This window comes from Staurois parvus, unplaced genomic scaffold (genome assembly GCF_062004578.1).
Source record: "Staurois parvus isolate SC_StPar_1 unplaced genomic scaffold, SC_StPar_1.0 ptg000548l, whole genome shotgun sequence".
NCBI classification, from domain to species: domain Eukaryota; kingdom Metazoa; phylum Chordata; class Amphibia; order Anura; family Ranidae; genus Staurois; species Staurois parvus.
This window is the reverse complement of record NW_028318344.1, coordinates 7350762-7376062: the sequence shown is the minus strand read 5'-3', so window position 1 is coordinate 7376062 and position 25301 is coordinate 7350762. Positions and strand designations below refer to the sequence as shown.

Genomic DNA, 25301 nt, shown 5'->3' with positions numbered 1-25301 from the left:
TCCACCACCACAAACATCAGATGTGCCCTCACCTGGAGTTTTTGACCTCACATATAGTAAGGTCAAAAAATGCATGTGTCTCTTGAAGTGGACATATACTAGTGGGTATATATTGTGCATAGAATCTTCCTCCAATGGTAACCAGTCCCTTTAATTTTTCCTCCTCCACTTAGCACACATGTTAGAAAAGATGAGTAAAAACACAATAGTGCTTTATCCTTTAAACACAATTGCTTTATTAACCAGTTCCCGCCCAGCCAATAGCACAAAGGCGGCCAGACGAGCAGCTCATCCCTCCAGGTGGATGCCATATGGCGTCCTTTCAGGCATGCGCAGTTTGCCTGCCCTCAGGGCCGCTCTGCATAGCGATCTGTCACTGGCCGTGTACCTCAGACACGGCCGATCACAGATCTGTGTACCGCCCCGTTTCCAATACCATGTGACCTGCTGTGACCAATCACAGCAGGTCACACGACAGTTGTATACAATGGATGGCTTCCTTTCATGCCATCCATTGTATACTAGTGTATGTAGCTGTGAATGGTCATAGCGATCACATGCACAAGCTAGGCTAATCAAAGCCCAGCTATGTCATGTGATTAGCCGTGGCCAAATCACAGCTAAGCACAAAAAAAAATAAACCCTGAATGAATCGATGTCATTCAGGTAAATGCTTGCTTATAGCAAAGTAATTCAAACTGTGTAAAAAAAAAAAAATACTGATTACGTCCCCAAAGTAGTACAATGTTACTATGGTAAAATTATACTACTTTGGTCATAGTGCAAAATGAAAAAAAAATCTTACAAAAAGAGAACAAAATGTAATAAAACATTTAAACTAAAAAAAAATGTAAAAAATTTTTTTTTTAAATTTAAATTATATATTTTTTCTCGTACTGTCACCAGTCAGTGTCCCTGATCACCGCTATGCCAGTTATATGATGACTCTGTACTGCACTGGTGACAGTATGTAAAAAAAAAAAAAATAGTGAAAATAATTTTTTTAATTTTTTAATTTTCCGAAAAATTATGACAAAAAAATTACAACTTCAAAAAACTCGCCATGCCTCTTATGAAATACGTCGGACTGTCTACTTTGCAAAAAGTGGTCATTTGGGGGATATCTGTACTGTTCTGACATTCTTGGACCTCAAGAAATTAGATTGGCCGTCAGTACTTCAGGATTGATCAATATTCAGATATATACCATAGTTTGTGAACTCTATAACTTTCCTACAAACTAAAAAATACATCCTAATTTGGGTTATATTCACCAAAGACATGTAGTAGAACACATCTTGGCCTAAATTTATGAAGAACAATTATTTATTTGCAGACTTTTATAACAGAAACAAAGAAAATGGGTTTTTTTTCAACATTTTCGGTCTTTTTTTGTTAATTTAGCAAAAAATAAAAACCCCAGTGGTGCTTAAATACCACCAAAAGAAAGCTCTAGTTGAGTGAAGAAAATGATAACATTTTAGTTTGGGTACAGTGTTGTATGACCGCACAATTGTCATTCAAAATGTGAGAGTGCTGAAACCTGAAAAATGGCCTGGGCAGCAAGGGGGTAAAAGTGCCCTGTATGGAAGCGGTTAAAAACATAAAAATGGCCAGTTTTTTTGAAGTTGAAGAAACAACACTATTAAGAGACTTTACAACTAGAATTGTTCAATATTTTTCAATATAATTGTTTGCATTCACATGTGTTTTGGGTTTTTAAAGGAAGTGCAACCAGTGAGTGGTAAGGATGTGCAGTAACCTCTAGCAACCAATGAGTGAGCAGTAATGATGTGCAGTAACCTCTAGCAATCAATCAGTGAGCATTAATGATGTGCAGTAATCTCTAGCAATCAATCAGTAAGCAGAAATCATGTGCTGTAACCTCTAGCAACTAATCAGTGAGCTGTAATGTGAGCTGTGACCTCTACCAACCAGTCAGTGAGCTGTAATGATGTAACCTCTGGCAACCAATTGCTGCCTGATCTGCTAAATAAACTGATTTTGAGTCTAGCTACTATTTATGGTATGTCTCAGAGTAGGTGGAGAACAAAATTGCATGGGGGGCCAAAGAAAATGTTTGCCCAGGGTCCAATCAATATTAAAGACGGCCCTGCCGCCTATCAGTGTCAGTCAGTGTCATTCAAAGTGTGACAGCGCTGAAAGCTGAAAATTGGCCTGGGCAGGAAGGGGATGAAAGTGCCTGGTAGGCAAGTGATTAAAACGGTATGGACCACTCCACGGGGGCAGCACATCCAGAAGTTATCTTGCTATTCTACACAGCCAGAGTAGTTTATATTATTTATGGAAAATTGCAGACTTATGTTACTGGAGCTAATGTAGCATGTGAAGGAGTTATTTGAGTAAAATTACTATCTTAATATTTCTTATAAACAAGACATTTACCTGGTCTGAATGTATTAAAAGGGGATAAAATATGTTCAAGTGGAGTATTCATGGTGTATCTAATAGAACTGGGAGTGAAACCATACTTAACCTTCTGTGTTATAAAGAGAGTGAAATCTGTCAAGAACCATAAAGCAGGCGTAGACAGAAAGTGTAGTTAAAATCACACCTTTAACCTCCCTGGCGGTATGATTATTTCAGATTTTTGGTGCTGAAAGCGGTACCATTTTTTTGCATGGAAATATGTATTTTTTTTATTGTAGGCTGTAATTTTTAGGAAAAACTCACTGAAATCTGTCCGAACAAGAGTCTAGTAAACATCCCGGGTATGATAAAATTTGAAACACAAAATCATAAATTATAATTTAATAAATAATCATAAAAATAATATAAAAATAATAAAAAATTTAATTCAATAATATAATCAAACCAAAAACACTGAAATGTGAAATAGAGCGCCAAGTTCGCACATTGCTGAGCTCAGTCGCAAAATCGTTTTCAGTTTCTGATGACGAATTTCCCCACGAATCATTATCACTCAATTCTGCAAGTGGTTCTGATTTACTATCGCTGTTCTCTAGCTGATCTAAACCGCTTTTGACCTAAAGGGACACTTTTTGGACGCCATGGACATTTCTCAGTTTCCAGGCAGAAAGAACAGACAAAATGCAGGCAGGGCACAGGACAAAGCACTAGGGACAATATGTATGTGAAATAGGTTGAAACAGCAATGTTTTACTGTGTAAAATGATAAAAAAAAAAAATGACATTTTTTAAAATTTTTAAATTTCCCGCCGCCGGCGGCGGCGGCGCCCGTACGTCCCGACGTCACAGGGACAGGACACAGAAGCCGGATGCCGGCATCGGCCGGAGGAGATGGCCGGGGACGCTGCAGGGGACACATCGTGGGAGCGCAGGGTAAGGTAAGTGAAGAATACATGCTGGAGCAGCGCCGCATGGTATTCCCGAGTGTAGCTCGGGGTTACCGCTTTTGGTACTGAAATGTTACCCCGAGCTACACTCGGGAATACCGCCAAGGAGGTTAATGAACTAGCAAAAATAACACAGTTCAGGAACGCAGTCAAAATAGATGCCAGAGTTTGGATGCCACACCGGGTAATCGGATGAGCCAGGGTCAGATAACCAGAAGTCAGCATATTCAGAAGCAAAAATCAGGAACAGAAGAGAAGTCAGTAAGACCGAGTTGTACACAGGAACACAGGCAGGAACACACTGGAGATCACAGACCACACAAGGGAGGAAATGAGCGAAGGTGCTAAAATAGCAAAAAGGGCTGGCTGTAGGCTGAACTAATGAGGCAAGTAATTGTATGCAGGTGAGTCACTGTGGAGACAATGAGTGGCTGGTAATTAACAGACAGCTGAGCACCTTCTGAGCACTGAAAAAAAAGAGCTGCTCATAAAGTAGCAGGAGGCCAGCCCTGACACTACTCCCTGCTTAATGACCTCTCCCCCTCAGGGGGGCACCAGGCTTGAGAAGAAAACATAAATGGAAAGCACAGAGGAGGGCAGGAGCATGTACTGTATGTCCGAGGATGAGACCCAAGAGTTTCTCAAGACCATAACCCCTCCAGTGAATTAGATACTGTATGCACCCACGAAACCTACAGGAGTCCATGATAGATTGTATCTCATATTCCTCATGGTTGTCAACCTGAACCGGGCAAGGGCATGGTACTGAGGTGGTATAGTGGTTACACACCAAAGGTTTTAATAAGGAAACATGGAATTCAATGGAACACGCATGTTGGAAAGATGATCTAATGCGTATGCCATTGGGTTAACCCTACAAAGTATGCGGAAAGGCCCAATTTAATGAGGTGCCCATTTTATTCAAGGAACACAGAGTCGGAGGTTACGAGAAGACAGCCAGACCCTCTCTCCAACTTGGTAGGAGGGTGCTGGTAGGTGTCACAGTCAGCATGGAGTTTGTACCTCTCTCTGGAGTGTTACAAGGATTCTTTGATCTGCACCCAAGTGGAACGGAGTTCCAAAAGATGTTTCCCTAATGCAAGAATTCCCTGCGGAATGGATGTATGAGGCAACATGGATGGCTGGAACCCATAGTTCACCATAAACGGAGATAATTGGGAGGCAGCATTGATGGCGTTATTGTGAGCAAACTCCACCCAAGGTAATAGGTCCGATCAGTTGTTATGGTGGCCCGAAATATAGCAATGTAGGAACTGTTCCAAGGCTTGGTAGGCCTGTTCTACGGCCCCATTGGACTGTGGGTCATATGCCGAGGAGAAGGAAAGCTGAATTCCATGTGCACAAAAGGCTTGTCAAAACCTGGACACAAACTGGCTACCCCTGTCTGACAGGATAACTTTAAGTAACCCATGTAACTGACAGACTTCCCGAGCAAATATTGATGCCAGTTCTTTGGACTTAGGCAACTTCTTTAGAGGAATGCAATGTGACATTTTTCGAAAGCTGGTCAACCACCATAAAAATAACTGTATTGCCCTGGGAATTAGGTAAACTCACAATAAAATGATCATTAATAGACAAGTGGGTCCAAGGCCTCTCTCCACTGTGTATGGGTTGTAGATGCCCTACTGGAAGGTGTTGGGGTGTTTTATTCTGAGCAGATACGGGACAAGCAGCTACAAAGGCAGTTACATCAGTGCAGATATTAGGCCACCAGGATTGCTGAGACATAGACCATATGAGTTGATTTTTCCTTGGGTGCCTGGCTGCTTTGGGAGAATGGTTGGTCTGGAGCAAAGCAGTGTGGAAATTCTTGTGGACAGCGGTTATGATGTCTTCCAGGTGGAGAATGGATCTGAGAAGCCCAAATTCTATCACCCAAAGGTGAAGTGAGACTGGTGAGAATAGTGGCCAAAATACGGTCCGGAGGTATTACAGGAGTAGAAACAGACTCCATTTTGGAAGAGGAGGAAAACTGCCACGATAATGCATCTGCATCTCTACTAAATAGATTAAATGTCTTATCTGTGTGATAAGTGAGCTGTTTAGAAATTGTATATTATATATATGCTATTTTCTCCCATGACAGTGGAGTTACCCTTTAAGCATTCATGGAGCCTTCCCTACCACTCTAAATGTAATATGTTATAGGTGTGTAATAAATAATGTAACAATGGCATATGCTGCATAGTGAAATTTGGAATTTGAAATTCACTGTTCCAAAACTGTCCAAATTAGAATCCAGTACAACCTTACTTGTTAAAATCCATACCCATGTTGAATCTACCATTTTGATCTTCAAGCACTAAGAATATCTTATTAAACTGCCCACAGTTGTGACAGCTATCCACAGTGCTGTAACATGGAAGGAAGGGAGTGCGTCATATGCTTCCCTAACAGCTGGAAATAGCAGGTATTTCTTTTCATTCCCAGTGGCTAATGGAGTGGTAGTCAGATGAAGGGAAAGTATGCTGCTGCGTGAAAGAGAAGTTGCCTGATATTGTTGGTTTTGTACTGAATGGACAAAGCACAGGTTTGCCTTAAAAACAAATGCATGCATGTTGATGCATTTTGCATTAAGGCAGCTCAAATGAATGATCTGCCTGATGCACCAGAACACACTTAAAAATGTGCATGTACCATTACTGGCATCCTACTACATGTTAGTGCATTTCCATGCATTGTCCTGCAACATCCATCAGCGAAGTGCGCCAGGGTGCCATTCAGTCACATGAAAGCAAATCAAGTGACATGCATTGCTGCAGATTAACACAATGCAAAATTGTGAATGGGCTCTAAAAAGGTGTCACAATCTGGTCTTCTTTAGGTGTTTCACTACAAGAAATAAGAGACCACAACAAAAAACAAGTTGCTATTAACAGAACAGCAGCTAAAAGTGACCACTGACCTCAAATCAACTAAAAAATAAAATGAAAGAAAAAAAGGCCCCCAATAATAACATACAAAAAGGCAAATGGGTTGATTGCCCAAAGAGCTAGCAATCAGAAATAAAGTACAGTTTCCTGACTCTAATCCACTACATCTCTCTGGTTTAACCAAAACTCCCTTATGTGCCCCTTTAAACTTGTTGACTATAGTTCAAAGGCCATGCAGTACATGGTTTAAAAAAATTGCTCCCGGGTGAAGCTGCACATGATTTTGTGGTTCTGCAAATCCCAAGATTTGTCTTGAGTCCATGATAGCAATGAACTAGAACTTCATTCCTAGTTCACAGCCAGTAGGTGGTGCAACCATGTCAGTTCTTCAACACTTCTGCGGAGTCATTTTACCACTTTGTGGTGACTAGATTATTTGTTGACATACAACTGAATGAGGCACACACTCCTCAACCTGCAATCCGAAAGTGAGTATAGACTGCCAGACTATCACTTAAAAATTTCTCAAACAATTTATTATTGAATCGCCCTGTATTAAATGATCATTAAATTTAAGATCTTATACAGGTTAAAGAAAAATATACTATATATGTTTGAAACAGGTGTAAATTAAAGACATGCTTTAAATTAAATTGATCATAACCCATCTTAATTTTACAATAAACTTATCACCACAATCATGAAACTAAATTGTTAAAATAAATAAAAATGCTCTTCTAGGTTTTGTATTACACCAGATGGACCTGAACTAAACTGATGTACTATTAGGAAGCTTTACCACCAGAGGGCTTAAACGACATTTACAGCAGAAACAGCTAAGGCCATCACAGACGGCAGGAAAAACAAAGCTAAATGCACACAAAGCTCATGAATTAGTTCTAACAATATTGTTTGGTCCTTAAGGAATTTCTTATCATAGCTGTCTGTCAAGGACAAAAGCTGATAAGGAGTCTGTAGCAGCTGTCAACTAGAACAATTCAAAAAGGTACTTAAAGAGAACTCAAACAAATGACCAGTTCACTTACTGAAAAAAAAGAACATGATCACATTATTAATGTTACTGAGCTTTATTCAAGGTCTACATTTTCCACTCATTGATGCTCCCCTGTGCAGTGCCCATTGTCCTAACTCTGGGACCATAATAAAGGCTTTGCGTCTTTCTCAAAACCAGTCTCCTTCACCTGCAATGTCTGTAACTGATCTTCTATGAACTCTCAGCTTCTGATTGGATCAGAAGAGTGAAGGGAACTCACAGAATACTGATACAATCTGAAGTGTCCACTTACCTTTGAAGCTGTAGGAATAACATGGGTCATAGGGCTAAATAATAAACTGATCCTCTTAAAGTATACTGCAGCTTTCAAAAAAATGTTGCTTTATTACAAATTGAGTTGGATAGGTTGTTGTTCAGATTAAAGGACTCTAATTTCTAAAGGTGAGGTACTGAAAAGAAACTGGGGCAGAGAGCTATTTGACAGCTGGAAATGGTTTGCTGTTAAAACCATACCTTCCAACTGTCCCTGATTTTGAGGGACTGTCCCTGATTTGGAACAAAGTCCCCCTGTCCCTCTTCCTTCCTCATTTCTCCCTCATTTTGGTCTGATCTATATAGTTGTATATAAAATGCACTATTTATTTATCAAAGTGTTTCCCAGTGCTAAACCTTTCATCCCATTTCTACGTTGTTGCATTTGTATACTATAAAAGCCAGTATAATGGAATAGTAGTAGTTAAGAAAAGTACTTGTGGGTTTAACTAATCTTTTTTTTTGTATATATCTCCTTTAAGGGGGACCGGTGGAGGGTTCCCCTATGCCTAAATACATTTGTTAATAGGTGTCCGTCATTCCCATCTCAAAACAAAAATTTGGTAGGTATGGCAAAAACTCTCACAGGGGGAATCAAGGGCAAATCGCAATCCTGTGATCAATGTTATACATTTGTTTCTAAGATGGGAACTTCCTCAACCAATGGGTTGATAGTCCAAAAGTGTTTTAAAGAATAATTGCATGTTCAGAAAAAGTGCATCTGGTTTGCCCCCCTTTAGGGTGACCTTAGAGATCCCCCCCAGAAATGCATACTTGCCACAATCTAATGCCATGACCTCCAGGTATTGTTTACATCCCACACTGCATGTTCTCTGTTTTCTGGCCACACACGCATAGTAAAGCCCAATGGAAGACTATGGGCCTGTCATCTTGCAGTTCCTGGCTGGAAACAGAGATAGATGGACCTTATGGCCTTCTATGGGGCTCTATGGCACAGGTGTGGCCAGGAAGCAGATGACTTGTGGCTGAAAACAATCCCCGAAATACACGGCCTTCAGATTGAGGTAAGTATTCTTCTGTGGAGAAGGAGATAGTATCGGTTAGGTCACCTTAAAGAGTTAACAGTATAAGTGCACCTTCTTTGAAAGTAAATTTATCCTTTAACCTCTCTGGCGGTATTCCCGAGTGTAGCTCGGGGTAAAATTTCAGTACCAAGAGCGGTAACCCCGAGCTACACTCGGGCTTACCATGCGGTGTTGCTCAGGGAGTCCCTGCAGCACTTACCTCGTCCTTCACTCCCACGATGTGTCCCCTGCAGTGTCCCCGGCCATCTCCTCCGGCCGATGCCGGTATCCGGCTTCCGTGTTTTCCGGTCCCTGTGACGTCGGGACGTACGGGCGCCGGAACCGGCGGCAAATTTGAAATTTTTAAAAAATGTCATTTTTTTAAAAATGATTATTATATAGTAAAACATTGCTGTTTCAATGCATTTCACATATATTTTGTCCCTACTGCTTTGTCTTGTGCCCTGCCTAAATTTTGACTGTTCTTTCTGCCTGGAAACTTAGAAAGGCCCATGGTGTCCAAAAAGCGTCCCTTTATGTCAAAATCGGTTTTAGACCAGCTATAGAACAGCGATAGTAAATTAGAACCACTTGCAGAATTGAGTGATAATGATTCCTGGGGGAAATTCGTCATCAGACACTGAAAACGATTTTGCGACTTTGCTCAGCGCTGTGCGAATTTGCCTCTGTATTTCAAATTTCAGTGTTTTTGGTTTGATTATATTATTGAATTAAATTTATTATTATTATATTTTATGATTATTAATTAAATTATAATTTATGATTTTGTGTTTCAAGTTTTATCATATCCGGAATGTTTACTAGACTCTTGTTCGGACAGATTTCAGTGAGTTATTCCTAAAAATTACAGCCTACAATAAAAAACTACATATTTCCATGCAAAAAAATGGTACCGCTTTCAGCACCAAAAATCGGAAATAATCATACCGCCAGGGAGGTTAAAGGAACATGCATTTTAACAGAACCACTGCTTGCACTTTAGCTAAAGTGGTCACTGCTGGGGTCTGTCTCAATGGGCTTTGGACTTTTGTTGATGAGAAAATTAAGCTTGCTTTCAGGTTGCATTTGAGATCAGATTGATAGGGGCATATGACCTTGACCACTTTCTAATTTGCATCAATCTGCTTCAAGCAGCTTTTGAATTCTTCCTGACTTCTATGGTGGAAAAACTGTTTTGACGCAAACAAAATCCCATTGACACAAACCCTTAAAGTCATGAATTTGGAAAGGATTCAGTTTCCTCCAATCTATGTATCTAGACTGTTTATATCCTGAAATTTGTATTGGTCTGTGTGAGCAAGAATCGTATTGAGTGGGTAAAAAGGTAATGTAAAAGAAGTGGATTGCCTTCTAAACAGATCTGACAGACACATAAATAAATCAGCAACAAGTTCTGAACAATATCTTGCAAAACATATACCAACCACTGTCAGCACAAAGAGAAATCTGGTATACCCTGTTCTACACAATGGTTTACGCAGGTGAAGCAGTGTTTTCTAGAAAATTGTATAGGAACATAGCCCCTGCTCTTTGTTAGAAGATAAAAGGGCTTCTCTGAAAGGTGTTTGATGGGGTTGTAATCAGACATAATCAAAGTCCATCACCCATCATTACAGCAAAAAAAAAAAAAAGGGAAGCCAGAATTCAATGTACATTGTTGTCCAATTCTTCTCAGAATGTTTTCTAGTTTGTCCTAACATGCTATAACCCCTGGGGACTTCCAAGATTCATCTTTTACAAATTATAAATTAAACTTCTATGCGCATTTCATATAGTGATTTATAGCAACCCACCCCCAAAAAAATTCTATTTTCTATTGCACATATAAAGCACATGAAATTCAAAATATAATACAGCAATGTAATGCACATACAGATTATAATAAAAGCTACAGTATAAAATGCATATTGATTTTCAACTAATTGCAAAGAATACCAATAGGAAACGACTAACTGAATTGTATGTAAGAACTTACTTGAAAAGCCAATTAAGAAAGAAAAGGATATTCATTTTGCCAGAATACAGCCTCTCCTGCAGCCTACTCGTGACAGTTTTCTGAACTGCATCCTGCCATGTATGCAAATCCAATAACCTCGCTTTCATCCACTTAGTATTCTACCCACTCTGCCCATTGCATATTCTCTCCATATTCAATTCACTTTGCCCATGCAATATTCTATCCACTCTGTCCACTCCTTATTTCATTCATAGTTACATAGTTAGTCTGGTTGAAAAAAACACAAGTCAGTTTAATTCAACCAATAAAAAGGAAAATAAAAAGGACCAAAAAAACCCCTGCTCACTCAATATTTTATCCACTTCCATATTTTCAAGGGGGGCCCTTCAAAAAGGCAATGTGACTCTTTGCCCTGAATGGGATAGGTGACAGTGGGGTTGATTTACTAAAGGCAAATAGACAGTGCACTTTTCAATTGCAGTTGCACTCTTCAAGGGCATTTGCTGCAGAGCTTAATCAATGAGGTGAAGCTTCAGTTTGCAAAGAATACCCAATCACATGCAAGGAAAATAAAAAAAAAACTAATTTTTGCGTGCAGATGATTGGGCGATGAAAGTCAGCAGAGCTTTCCCTCTTTTTCTAAGCTCCGAAGCAAATTCCCTTACAAATTGCAACTACAATTTCTATTTGCCTTTAGTAAATCAATGCCACTGTCTCTTTAACCGTTGTAGTGCTCAAGCAACAATGTCTGTCAAAACTTCTTCCCATCCAACAGAGTGAATAATTTTTTTTCACAAAACTTACTCCGTATTGTACACTGATGGCTTACACCTTATACAGTATGTGCCAATAAAAAATTAGATTCCAGAATCAAGTAGTACACATTATAAATTATATATATTATGCTTAAATTTTGTTTAGAGTATTGAAGAATCCAATGTTGGCTCTAACCAAGACATAGAATGATTCATTCTAAACAATGCATATTTTATACAGTCAGGTCCATAAATATTGGGACATCGACACAATTCTAACATTTTTGGCTCTATACACCACCACAATGGATTTGAAATGAAACGAACAAGATGTGCTTTAACTGCAGACTGACAGCTTTAATATGAGGGTATTTACATCCAAATCAGGTGAACGGTGTAGGAATTACAACAGTTTGCATATGTGCCTCTCACTTGTTAAGGAACCAAAAGTAATGGGACAGAATAATAATCTTAAATCAAACTTTCACTTTTTAATACTTGGTTGCAAATCCTTTGCAGTCAATTACAGCCTGAAGTCTGGAACGCATAGACATCACCAGACGGTGGGTTTCATCCCTGGTGATGCTCTGCCAGGCCTCTACTGTAACTGTCTTCAGTTCCTGCTTGTTCTTGGGGCATTTTCCTTTCAGTTTTGTCTTCAGCAAGTGAAATGCATGCTCAATCGGATTCAGGTCAGGTGATTGACTTGGCCATTGCATAACATTCCACTTCTTTTCCTTAAAAAACTCTTTGTTTGCTTTTGCAGTATGCTTTGGGTCATTGTTCATCTGCACTGTGAAGCGGCGTCCAGTGAGTTCTGAAGCATTTGGCTGAATATGAGCAGATAATATTGCCCGAAACACTTCAGAATTCATCCTGCTGCTTTTGTCAGCAGTCACATCATCAATAAATACAAGTGAACCAGTTCCATTGGCAGCCATACATGCCCACACCATGACACTACCACCACCATGCTTCACTGATGAGGTGGTATGCTTAGGATCATGAGCAGTTCCTTTCCTTCTCCATACTCTTCTCTTCCCATCACTCTGGTACAAGTTGATCTTGGTCTCTTCTGTCCATAGGATGTTGTTCCAGAACTGTGAAGGCTTTTTTAGATGTCGTTTGGCAAACTCTAATCTGGCCTTCCTGTTTTTGAGGCTCACCAAAGGTTTACATCTTGTGGTGAACCCTCTGTATTCACTCTGGTGAAGTCTTCTCTTGATTGTTGACTTTGACACACATACACCTACCTCCTGGAGAGTGTTCTTGATCTGGCCAACTGTTGTGAAGGGTGTTTTCTTCACCAGGGAAAGAATTCTTCGGTCATCCACCACAGTTGTTTTCCGTGGTCTTCCGGGTCTTTTGGTGTTGCTGAGCTCAGCAGTGCGTTCCTTCTTTTTAAGAATGTTCCAAACAGTTGTTTTGGCCACTTCTAATGTTTTTGCTATCTCTCAGATGGGTTTGTTTTGTTTTTTCAGCCTAATGATGGCTTGCTTCATTGATAGTGACAGCTCTTTGGATCTCATCTTGAGAGTTGACAGCAACAGATTCCAAATGCAAATAGCACACTTGAAATGAACTCTGGACCTTTTATCTGCTCATTGTAATTGGGATAATGAGGGAATAACACACACCTGGCCATGGAACATGAGAAGCCAACTGTCCCATTACTTTTGGTCCCTTAACAAGTGGGAGGCACATATGCAAACTATTGCAATTCCTACACCGTTCACCTGATTTGGATGTAAATACCCTCAAATTAAAGCTGACAGTCTGCAGTAAAAGCACATCTTGTTTGTTTCATTTCAAATCCATTGTGGTGGTGTATAGAGCCAAAAATGTTAGAATTGTGTCAATGTCCCAATATTTATGGACGTGACTGTATATGTCATATGCTGTACCTGATATTATCTCAGAAGCAGTTAAGCAATGGTGCGCATTGCTGTGTCTAACTTAAACATTATACCTAGAGGAAGAACCAACAAGACTGTGTTTTAAATACAATTATGCAAATGTGGCATATCTAGCAAATAAAGCTATTACATTTGTATACATTAAAACTATGGTCAGCTATTTTTTTAAATGTGCTATGGCATATGAATGTGTCTTGGCTTAACGTCTTCTATATAGTAGATTACACCATGATAAGAATTGGTAAATACTGCTTTTTCAGGATGAGTTTGACTGGATTACATCAGTCATATTAGACCTTTATGCAAACTGGCAGTAATATGAAATTATATTACAGTTCTTAGGAAGGTCAATTTGATTAGAGATTTTTTTAATTATAAAGTACATTTAACATCTCTGAGTTGCACACTAATCAATTTCTAATCAGGGCAAGTTATCATGATTGAAATTTAATGAATATACCCCCAAGATTTTAATCTCAGAGTACCATTTGGCAACATATAAGTGCACCTACACTGCAACTTGTGCATGAAATGCACAATTTTCAAGTCCTGTTCCCTGCGAATCTGCAAACCCCATTGAGAGAAAATTTTGGCAATTGTGGTCCCTTGTAGGGGCTGCTGAGCAAGTTATTCCCAAACATAAAACATTGGAAGTCAAGTTCTGCACTGGGGGTTGGAAATTGTCAGGATAGCAGCAAGGACATACTGCTGCTCTCTAAACAGGCACAAAAATAAATATGAAAATAAAAAATGACCCTTGATAAAAAGACCCCAAAGTGGTTGCATGGGGGAAGAAGTGTCAACAACTAGCAAGCATTGACATTATTGCCCATCCTCTTTATTGGCCCTTTTATTACCCCACTTATGTCATCCACACCTTTTTATGGCCCTTCTATGCCTCTGACTATGTCTCAAATGCCATGCAGTGCATTATGGATTTAAAAAGTTCCAACCCAATGAAAGTGCACATAAGTTTGCAGGCACATGCAAATCCAAATCCAATAGATTCTGTGGAAAACCATGGTTGGGGTTAATCCATACCTCATCCCTATTAACGACGTTGGAAGGGTTTCTAAAAAGCAACCTGAAAGTTGTCCTAAACATGCAACTAGGATTATTTTGAATCTGTCTGCACCCTGATTTTAGGATCATTGAGAGTCAGTTTGAGCAATACTTTACCTGTACCACCCTCAGAAATGTATTATCTTTACCAACAGGTTGATATAAACTCAAAGAGAAATTCATGAGTAATGAGTTAGAGGGATCAGTCCTACCACTATGACATGCTGAGGACATGGAGTAGCTACACCGGTTTTATTCTTTTATATCTGTAAGAATGTAAGAGTCATAGAGACCCAATAATGAGTGATAAAAACTAATCTTAGTGGAGTTCTTCCTTAAAGAATAGGTTCAGGTTTATTAAAAAAATAAGCACCAGTCCACTCCCTAGCCTCCTAACCTAATATAATCCAGACACCTATTTCCCAGGTTCTTCCTTATTGTTCATTAACATCGGTGACCTTCTCCAATAATTACCCTCCTCCGATCCCATTTCTTTTCCGGTGCTGGGAGGCTGGGAGGAGAGACTGTCTCAGCAGGATTGAAAGAGAGAGATCTTTAACAACTCATATCCCCCTCTGACTTGATCTAGACTTTTACTGAATCTGAGCACATGTTGAGGTGCCCTGGCAAGAGACTAACATAGTACAAGTTATGCTATTGCCTGCTGGGAACCGTTGTGCTTTCTTCAAAGGTCCAAACTTTGCAGGTCAACATTATATTTCATCAATCACTGGCCAGTTGAAAATATTGGGACTGTTATAGCAAGTTAGGTCTGTTTTTATATACTGATGCTAGGTAAATGCAGTTCAGTTCTGTTAATTAATGTAAAGAAGAATACAGCAGATGTTTAACTATATCTAGAGTAACATTATTGTCTTCTTGTTTCAATAAATACACTTGCTAATCATTTTTTCTTTAAGAGTATGCTTGGCCTAATAAATTCTTTGAAATACCTCAATACTTAATACTTGTGAAGTGCTGGAAGAGTGTGTCATCTTTAGGTGTGCAGAGAAGTGACAAAATAATTCAGTGGCTCCTCTGGGGTAGCAGTACACTGTCACCAAAGACATGCCAGGCATGTACACCGAACTGTGCACATGCTTCACCCCCCCCCCCTTTACACTGGAACACTTTAAAATGATTGTACAACACATAGTTGTCTGCTACACATATTATAATAAACAATATTAGAAAATGGGTAATATTTTCCTTTATTAGGTTTACTAAATTCATAGTCCAGGCACTGGTGTACAATATTTGCAGACTGAGCAGGAAGAGAGGAACCAAGCTTGTAGTCTTTATAATGTTCAGTAGTTGGAATACGATTAACATGAATTGTTTCTTTCCTGTAAATAATTCCCAGCAAATCACTTTGATGGAACAACCAAGGTCACTTACTGGACATGATGGAGAACCTGTCATATTACTATTCAAGGCAGGGGAGAGTTTCTAATGTAGATACAGATGTGCTTTGGCCTCATGCATCTTTCAACAAACTTGTGGAGAACATTCTGTAGGAATTCAAAATGATACGTGGCTAGATTATCAATGCCTCCCGTCCCACTCAGGATATCTGCTAGGTACCACAGAAAAATTTTGCTGATCGTGTCTTAAGTGCATTTACTCATCTTCACTCCTGGATTGTTTTACCAAATAAATGGTACCCTAACTCCTTGGAAAAGGAGAGAGATTGCAGATTTATTGGTTGTAACAGCAACTTTTTAATATGCTCTGTGTGTAATTCCACATAGTGGTAAATTTGGAGATAAATGCATTATACACAACAAATACTGTTGTTTCCTCAAATCTAAGCATAGATATATTTTATCCTTGTATTGGGATATTTCATTATTATTAGGGAATCTGTATTCACTTTTTGGATTAAAGAGTAACTCCAGGGAATACATAAATACAATAGACTGCTAACCAAGACAGGGCTACTAGCTGTTAGCTGTACTGATTAATAAGTGTGTAGGGATATACACTATATTAAGCTAAAGACAATACTAGAGTAAAGCTACTTTGGTTGTTTTGTCCCCAAAAAATACTCTATTTCTGTCCAAGAAACATTGCAGTTCTAATGTCATAAAACTGTCACCTAAGATTTAAAAACTCTAGATTCAATTAGTCTTTCAATTAGCTTTTTTGGGCTCATCTACAGCCTCTTGTTAAGTGTTTCTGTAAGACACTCTAGATATTTAACCATCCCCCAAGGGCCCCCGCTGGTGGCTGCTTATGGAGCTTTCTTTCACTACCATTACCTGGAGACCTGGTTGAAGGCAATGGGATGCAGGGTTCCAACTCCAAGCAACAGCTTGCGTCCCTGTTGCTGGGCAACAATATATGGATATGCTTACTGTCTGCTGCCAGCCCAGAGTATGGCTACTTCCACAGGCTACACCCGATGCCTGCCATGTGTCCTTGCTCCACCAGAGTACCCTCTATCCTATTTCCTTCGTGGCTGTACATTACATTTTTTCTTTTCTACCTTGGGTCCATATGTAACACACTACAGTCAGTATCCTGTATTAAGTCCTTGGAGCTACCTAGTACAGGTAGGCCTGCTTGCCTAAAGGGAATAGGCTTTGCTAAAAGTGAAACTACACTCACCTCCTATTTACTCTGGCTAGGGTTTCTGTTTTTGAACCTTATTGTTTTTTGCAGTGAACATCATTCTGTTTGTGTACCATTGTGTAGAAAGTACAGAGATGGTGGAACTTGAACCCATAAAAACTTGATTTGCATTTTGTGTTTTTACATGCAATATTTGTAAGCTTAACACATGTGTATTTCTATTTGTATTGTATTTATTGTTACAGGTATATCTATAGCTTCTATTTATGCAGCACTTTACATATATTGTACATTCACATCAGTCCCTGACCCTCAAGAAGGTGACAATCTAAGGTTCCTAACTCATATTCACACATACACATATTAGGGAGAAATTGAGATAGAGCTAATTAACCTACCAGCATGTCTTTGGGGTGTGGGAGGAATCCAGAGTACCTGGAGGAAACCCATGCAGGCAGAGGGAGAACATGCAAACTCCAGGCAGGTAGGCAGGCAGTGGTTGGGATTCGAACTGATAACCCTAGTGCTGAAATGATAACCACTTAGCCTATATGACCACTCTTCTCTTCCTCTCTTTCATGGATTATCTCTTGCTTCTGCCTGATGTTTGCACATGTGACAGTTACTTAATGCTGAACTCTAGCCATTCTGATATACATAAAGTGTGAAAGGATTAGAAATTCTGACAGGTTTTGCTGCTGTAGGTACTGGTGGTGAAGAAAGAATGTCTTCTATGAAGTCTTAATCTTTCCAAAATTAAAAAATAAAGTTAGATGTAGTTAGACAATAATTCACACTATGAAATAAAACCAAACCTGTGACTATCAATTATAAAGCATTTAAAAACTTACATAGTACACCAGTTACCTCTAGATGTCTACACACTTGGTCAGAATTTCTATAAAGCGCCTGGATCACAGGAAGCCCTACCATGCAAATATTGTTTTGCTTTCAGGGTTAGGAGCCTGATCACACTACCTCCCATACTAGTGATTTATAAGACCATCCAACAATGATGGGACAATATTAAAGTGTATGTAAACCCTACCAATTAGCTTCTATTATTTAGTCAGTTTTGGTCTGTTAATAATCACATTGCATTAATGCTCAAGAAGCGCAAAAATACCTATTGATCCTGTCAGAAACCTTGTAAGCTGAGAACTTCCTGTCTGATTTGCCTCTGCTGACCCTACGACTAAGACAAAATGCTTCGGAGAGCATAGTTTAGTGAAGACTTGTGGGCTGAGGCTCCTCTTCACTGTTCATCTACATGGGCTGGTTAGGAGTATTGGTGATCCTTTCACTCATAGTTGCCTCTGTTCACTGCTATCAATTGCACTGTTCATCTCCGAGGACTACAGAACCACATGTTATAGAGAATGAAGTGCTTGGCTTTAAAGTATAAACAAATACACAGAAACAAGGAGCTCCTACTGAAATTATTTCTGAAAAAAAAATGGTAATTCTACATACCTTTGGTGTAAGCACAATTGCAGATCCTCCATTGATTCCAATGATGGGCATGGATGTTTGTGCAGAAATGAAGTCCAATATCTGAGCCACAGACTCTGTTCTTGTATCATCTTCAAAGACAACGCCATGAATGCGCAGGCTGGACAGAACATCACATATTTGCAGGATAAGGCTGCGAGGGTTTGTGTCATTAAGTATTACTGAAACTGGATTCACTTCCATAGAAAAATTGCGGAAAGCTGAGGGTGCAAAGCGGGCACTCTCCGGTGGATAAGAGGTACCACTAAAAATTATGGCCACGTTAAGAGATCTTGTAGTTTCTTCTCGAAATTCTAGAAAAGGGCTGGCGCATGCCAGGGCCATCAGAAATAGCATCCTAGCAGCGGTGGGCACAAAGGCAGTGTTGACAGCTGGTGGAAAACACATCTCGAAGGGTTTTGGCATCCACTCTATGTATGGGAAAAAGAACAGAGAATACAGGCAAGGATTACCCATGAGGCAGGTTTCACTCAGAAAAAAAAATATGAAGTGTAAAATTTGGATAAAATATTTTATATATATATACTGATAAAACTGTTGGGTTGGCTACAGTTGCAGTATGTTACATGTATTACATGCATTAGGTTGAGATTGGACACATCTGCACAATCAGGATTTATTGTTATTTGTATGCGCTAACACGTTTTGCAAAAATGTATGTTCCTAGGAACTCTACAGCTAAAATGTCAGCCCTCCCACATGGAAGAAAATCATATTTTAAATATATTTTTAAAATATTCTACCCAAATATATTGACATGTATATTTGAAATACTACAGTTTGGGCCGTATTCAACATATATGTTGAAATGCTTTTTTTATATATTACAAAATATATGAAAAATATTTTTAAAAATACATTTTCAAATATACTGTATGTCTTTAAAAATACATTTAATCTACATTTTTGGGATGCATGTATAAATATATATAAAAACATAGGTTAAAATTACTTTTTAATATGTTCCAAAAAATCTGAAGAATATATTTAAAAAATATATATTTTCATATATTTTGTAATATATAAAACATGCATTTCAACATACAGTGTGTATATATATATATATATATATATATATATATATATATATATATATAATAAGGGCAACATTGTAGTATTTCACATATATGTCAATATATTTGTAAATAATATTTTTAAAATATATTTAAAATATATATTTTTTCCATGTGGGCTATCTCAAACAGTATAGCTATTGGCCAAAAATTTATTCAAACTAGGTGATATATTTTCACTTAAAGATCTGGGATTCCTGCTCAAGTCTGAAGGTATTCATAAACATATAAGTTATTCCCTAATAGCAGCAGGATCATTAAATACCTATCAGTAACTTTACAGTCTGTAATATGTAGGCAATAGAAATGAGTGAATTTATTTGCTCAAACTGATTTTTAGGCCAGATGGCATTGATTCATTCAGTGCGATGTGTGGATATTCACAAATGTTCATGGTAAGCTTTCTACTTTTGCTATATGTAGTACAACAGCCATTATTGTTAAAACCCATTATTACACGTGATCTCCTCAAAAAGTAAGATGATTCAGTACACTTTTTTATATTTATTATTATTATTATTATTAGTATTACTACAGGTAATCTACTGACTGATTTATTTTCAAAGTTAAAAACAGAATTAAAGCATTGTATTTCCCATGAATATTTTTAATTGCAGGTTGCTAGCCAGTCATTCACATACAGTTCTAGCCTTCCTGTATCCAGATTACATAAGAGGCCAAGCTGTACAACCTTATCTAATGTATGGGAATAATTTATCCTTGTTATCAGTCCTTAGGCTACAGTGTACACCACTAGTCTCTTACATTTCAATTCATTGTTCTCCCTGCCCAAGTCCATAATCCTTTGTTGCGGTACGTTTCTCAATGTCAGCTGGACTTGGTTGATACATGTTTGAAGAGATCACATTATAATGACTCATTTTGGCCCAATCACTTGCAGGTAGTTGTTAAAGTTAAAGTTTAGGTATGGAAAATTTGGCATAGTCCAGTTTGGACAAATGTAAGTATACATGTTCTGTACCTGTGGGATCTCTATGGACCATGGAAATCCCTGTAGTAGGCTGCACCAATGAGCTGCAGAGGTGGGGCAGTGCTATCATGATTTCCGCCTCATGTAATCAGAGAACACTTTGTGTTTGTTGAGAAAATGTAAAGTATTCTCTTAATGGCGCACATGCTGAGCTGACCACCTGTGTTCACTAACAGCAGAGCAGCCACTTGGCATGGGACCAAGAAAACAGTAGAGATCATTGTAGTAGCAGAACCTATTACAGTTATTTTCATCTTCCACGAGAATCGCACAAATATGGGGCATGCAAATTTACATTGGTCCAAGCTACAGTAGATCAATGTAACTATGCAAAATAGTCCATACCTAAACTTCAGCTATACAATATAAATATCATTATCATCAGCAGTCATCCCTCATAAGCTCCTTTTACCATGCCTCCCAACTTTTTAACTTCAGAATGAGGGACACTTGAGAGAGGAAGTGACCTGCGGCGTTCGTAGTTTGCTGTGGCAAAAATGGTGTAGCCAAATGCTTAACAGTGGGAGGGGCCTATGGGGAGTGGGTAAACAAATCCGGGCTTCCTTGTACCTATAAAATATGCTTTGATTGCTGTGCCACAAGCAAGAGTCTCACGGACACATTTAAAAAAATAAAAATCTTCCATTACAAATGGTTTTGCACAAACTGTGGAAGAGTGCGCTACACAAAGTGTGGAAGGATTCAGGAATGCATTAGCACAGAGTGAAGGATTCAGGTGCACATTTCATACAGAGTGCAGGTTTCAGGTGCGCATTTCATACAGAGTGCAGGATTCAGGAGTGTATTATGCACAGAGTGCAGGATTCAGGAGTGCGTTTCATACAGAGTTAAGGATTCAGGAATGCATTATGCACAGAGTGCAGGATTCAGGAGTGCGTTATATACAGAGTGCAGGATTCAGGAGTGCATTTCATACAGGGTGCAGGATTCAGGAGTGCGTTATATACAGAGTGCAGGATTCAGGAGTGCGTTATATACAGAGTGCAGGATTCAGGAGTGCGTTATATACAGAGTGCAGGATTCAGGAGTGTGTTACATACAGAGTGCAGGATTCAGGAGTGCGTTACATACAGAGTGCAGGATTCAGGAGTGCGTTATGTACAGAGTGCAGGATTCAGGAGTGCATTTCATATGAAGTGCAGGATTCAGGAGTGCATTTCATAAAGAGCGCAATGAAACATACACTTATGTTCTAAAATCTTGATTAACAGCATACAGGAGCCAAGGCAAGAATGCAGGCATCAGATGCATAACAATTGAGTGCAGCCGAGCAGGACCTACAGCAGTGTGAACATCCATGGATTGGCAAACAAGCCGGCGAGGGTACAGCTGCAATGAGAGAGAGTGCAGCTGTCAAGTCCAACCTGTGATGTCAGGGACGGGGCCGATATGCCTTTTAGGGGCTCCAACCCCTTTTAAATACAACCCGTTCATAGGGAAAAAGGTGGAAAATGGCAGGACCAAATGGAACTACTGCATGTGCGCCCGCAGTGGTGTATAATTCAGGTTTATTATACACCGCTGCAGGTGCACATGCTGTAATTCTAACTGGTCCTGCCCCTTGTTACTGTCTTCCCTGGCCAGCAATGTATAAATACCAGCTGTTTGTCTATGCAGTGCATGCCTGACAAAGGCAATATCACAGGTTGGAGTTGACAGCTTCACGCTCTCTCTCATTGCAGCTGAAAGCCCCGCTGGCTTGCCCGCCAATCCCTGGCTATGCTAGATGTGCCCAGTGCTCACACTACTGCAGGTCCAGCTCATTTGTAAGTTAGCATATAAAGAATAGATAAAGTAATGCGGGACAAAGCCCCTGTACACCGGGACTGTGGGACAAAGGTGAACATTTGGTAAAGTCCTGCCCAATCTGGGACTGTTGGGAGGTATGTTTTTACTATAATCAACTTTTTAGGTGGTTCAACATGCTGGTGATGCTAATTCTATGTTGTGTCAAAACTGAACCCTGGAGAACATCTATAAATCATTAGAAAACTATTATATTTTGTTGTGGTGCCACTAAATCTTTATATTTACATTTTTCCAAATCACTACCTGTTTGGGCAATGGTATTGGTATCATGGTGCTGTGATGTTGGGAAAAATTAAATTCCCATACCATAGGGATAACTAAAAAGCGCACTTTAAAATCTTCACTCATCTTCGAGTAGAACCAATGCACCTTCAAAGGCTAGTAGGCAAAGGATGGTCAAAGATATAGGGGAGCTGGGTACTACTAGGAGGGATGTGTGCCACTGCAAAAACATTTTTGATAAAATGGCGTTCAGTTCAAAGCAACTCTTTAATAAGGCTTAAAGTAAAAATGCACAATTCCCTTCAAATATATTCCTGTGGGGCACCTTAACCTTAACAGCAGAAGTGACAGGTAGAAAGAAAAGAAAAAAAAATTGACACTAAATGTTTTCCCTGCCAGCTTGTTTTTTTTGTAAGGAATTGCACAGAGATGACCCAAAATCCAATAAAGGGACATGGGGAACTTTGCACCTGGGTTACATGTATCAATAAAAAAAAAAGGAAGATACAATTCAGCAGACATGAGCGTCAGTGCTGGTTCAGATATATGCTGATTGGATGCGGTTTGAACCTTATCCAATACGCATTACATGTGAAATAACATTGCTTCCTATGGTGCCTGTTCACATATGTCCAATGCACTGGCAGTGCGGATTGAAAAAAAAAGAGTCCTGTCCAATTTGTAAACAAAATAGATGGGACTATACCAGACCCTAACATTTGGTATGGATTGTAAGGGAGGCACTATGTAAAACAAAATGATGTAAGGTCATGTATGGATTTTTGGGGGGATCCCATATTAATAATAATAATAATAATAATACACAGCATGGCATCCCATCAAAATCCATCCATTTGGGTCTGGTATGGATTTTAAAAGAGTACTCCATGGAAAAAGAAAGATCACTCCCACTCTTGAACCATGCAAAGCCACATGCTCTGAACAAGCCCACATCCTAACCTGCCCACATCCGTGGCCTGGTGGATGTGGTAGTCTTCAGATGGGGACTTACCTAACTTTGAAAGACCATTTTAACATTTTTTGCAAGTGGCCACTGCATCTTCTAGGCCATTGTCCTCATTAACATGGGCACAGGGAGCTTTGCTGTGGGGGGCCCTCTGACATGTGGCATGGGATGGTTCAGGAAGGGGTGGCAAGCACTCACTGTCCTTCACTTTTTACGGGCCAGCCAGGCTGCATGCTCAAGTAGCAACCTGGTATGTACTTTGGGTGGAACCCCATGCCAACCTAACCACAATGATCCTCTCCCAATGGGCGTTTGCCACAACTAATAACAACTAAATATCAACAAACGGGTGGTCTTGCTGCCTAATGTCATTGACCATACAGTGTGTTTTATTGACCATATTTAATCAATGACATCACTCAGGATGCCCGCTGGCTTGTTTACAATTTGAAACAAGCAAACAAGCACCTTGATTGCCAGGATGTTGGTGGCAGAGTGGGTAGGGGGTTCTGGGATGGGCTACATCCTCTATATTTCATTCATGCCCCCCAGGATGAGTGAAGTTGGTGAGAGGCTGGGGGACATCATGCAGCCTCAGAAATGCTCAGTCAGCATGGCTGCACAGTGCCCGGTTCCTATTCACTGCACAATATTGTTTCTATGGTTCAAGAGAGCCAACCAGTATGTATGCACGGTGTAATTCATTACTATGGTGCTGACTGGCCAGCCTGCACCATGTAAATAAATGATGCTGATCCAGGGAAGACATTCATGAGAGGACAGAAGTCCTGTTTCTGTCCAGGCCTTCTTTGCTTCCTGCTCTTTGCCATGATGCCATGCTGCACATGTGTTGCTGCATGTAACAACAGTTTTAGTAAACCAGCATGCAGTATAGGTGCAGTAAGGGTGCAGTGAAGATACAGTAAAGGTATGATATACCTAATGTCATGCCTAAAGTAACTCAGTTGCTGCTAGCAGTGGCAACAAAGGGCAGTGCCCTCTCAAGATAACCATCCATATTCTCAACACACATGTTCCTTGAAAAGGCTCTAGGATACTGGATCCTGCAGCAACCACCAGCTGGAGACTGGATAATACATGACAGTGTAGATATGTGCCAGCAGACCACAGATCTTCAAACTGAGTCCAAACAGCTTTTTTTCAATTGTAGTATGATCACATAACAAACCAGAGAAAGTGCGATCCATGGTGAGGATTTGAAGGTAGGACTGAGGACTCTAATTTTAATGGGGTCTGACTCTGATGTTAAGGGGACTGAAGTCAAGAAGGGGTGCTGATGTAAAAGATGAACTCTGAAGTGAAGTGGGGGGGGACATTAATGTAATGAAGGGATTCAAATATGAAGGGGGATTTTAATGGGATGGGGGACTCTGATGTAATGGGGGATTTTAATGTGAAGAGGTTGACTCTGATGTAAAAAGGGGACTTTATGTAATGGGAATGGAGAAGCGTGTCACCTCATCCTAGGATGAGAGCTCAGGTCTAAGCAGACAGTCATCAGTCCCAAACACTTTCACGTGATGGATGGAAGTGATGGAAGCCAGCTGAGATAGAATTTACGTGGGATTACGACTGAAAAGCAACAGAGCACTGGAAGAGCAAGGGCAATGGGACTGAGTGGTCAGAGGCGAGCTTTGAAAAGATTCTGAGTGGACAAAGTGAAAAAGTCTCCTTATGCTATCTTGCTCTTACAATTCTCTTCAATCGTACAAATAGGTAGGATAGTTTCTACTATTCTAAAATGCTAAATGCTTTATAGGCATTGCATGGTGATATCACTACTAATGATGGCGATATGTATATCCTTGTCCCA

The 25301-nt window shown here is 39.6% G+C and overlaps 1 protein-coding gene across 1 annotated transcript in view; it reads right to left on the bottom strand.

Annotated features, from left to right (window-relative positions):
• GRIN2D (glutamate ionotropic receptor NMDA type subunit 2D) overlaps positions 1 to 18790 on the bottom strand; it is a 526055-nt gene extending 507265 nt beyond the window's left edge. The window contains exon 1 of the mRNA XM_089690985.1: positions 18346 to 18790. Coding sequence (XP_089547111.1) covers positions 18346 to 18789 — 444 coding nt within the window. The 5' untranslated portion in view covers position 18790. The remainder of the gene's footprint in view (positions 1 to 18345) is intronic.
• Positions 18791 to 25301: the final 6511 nt, after the last annotated feature.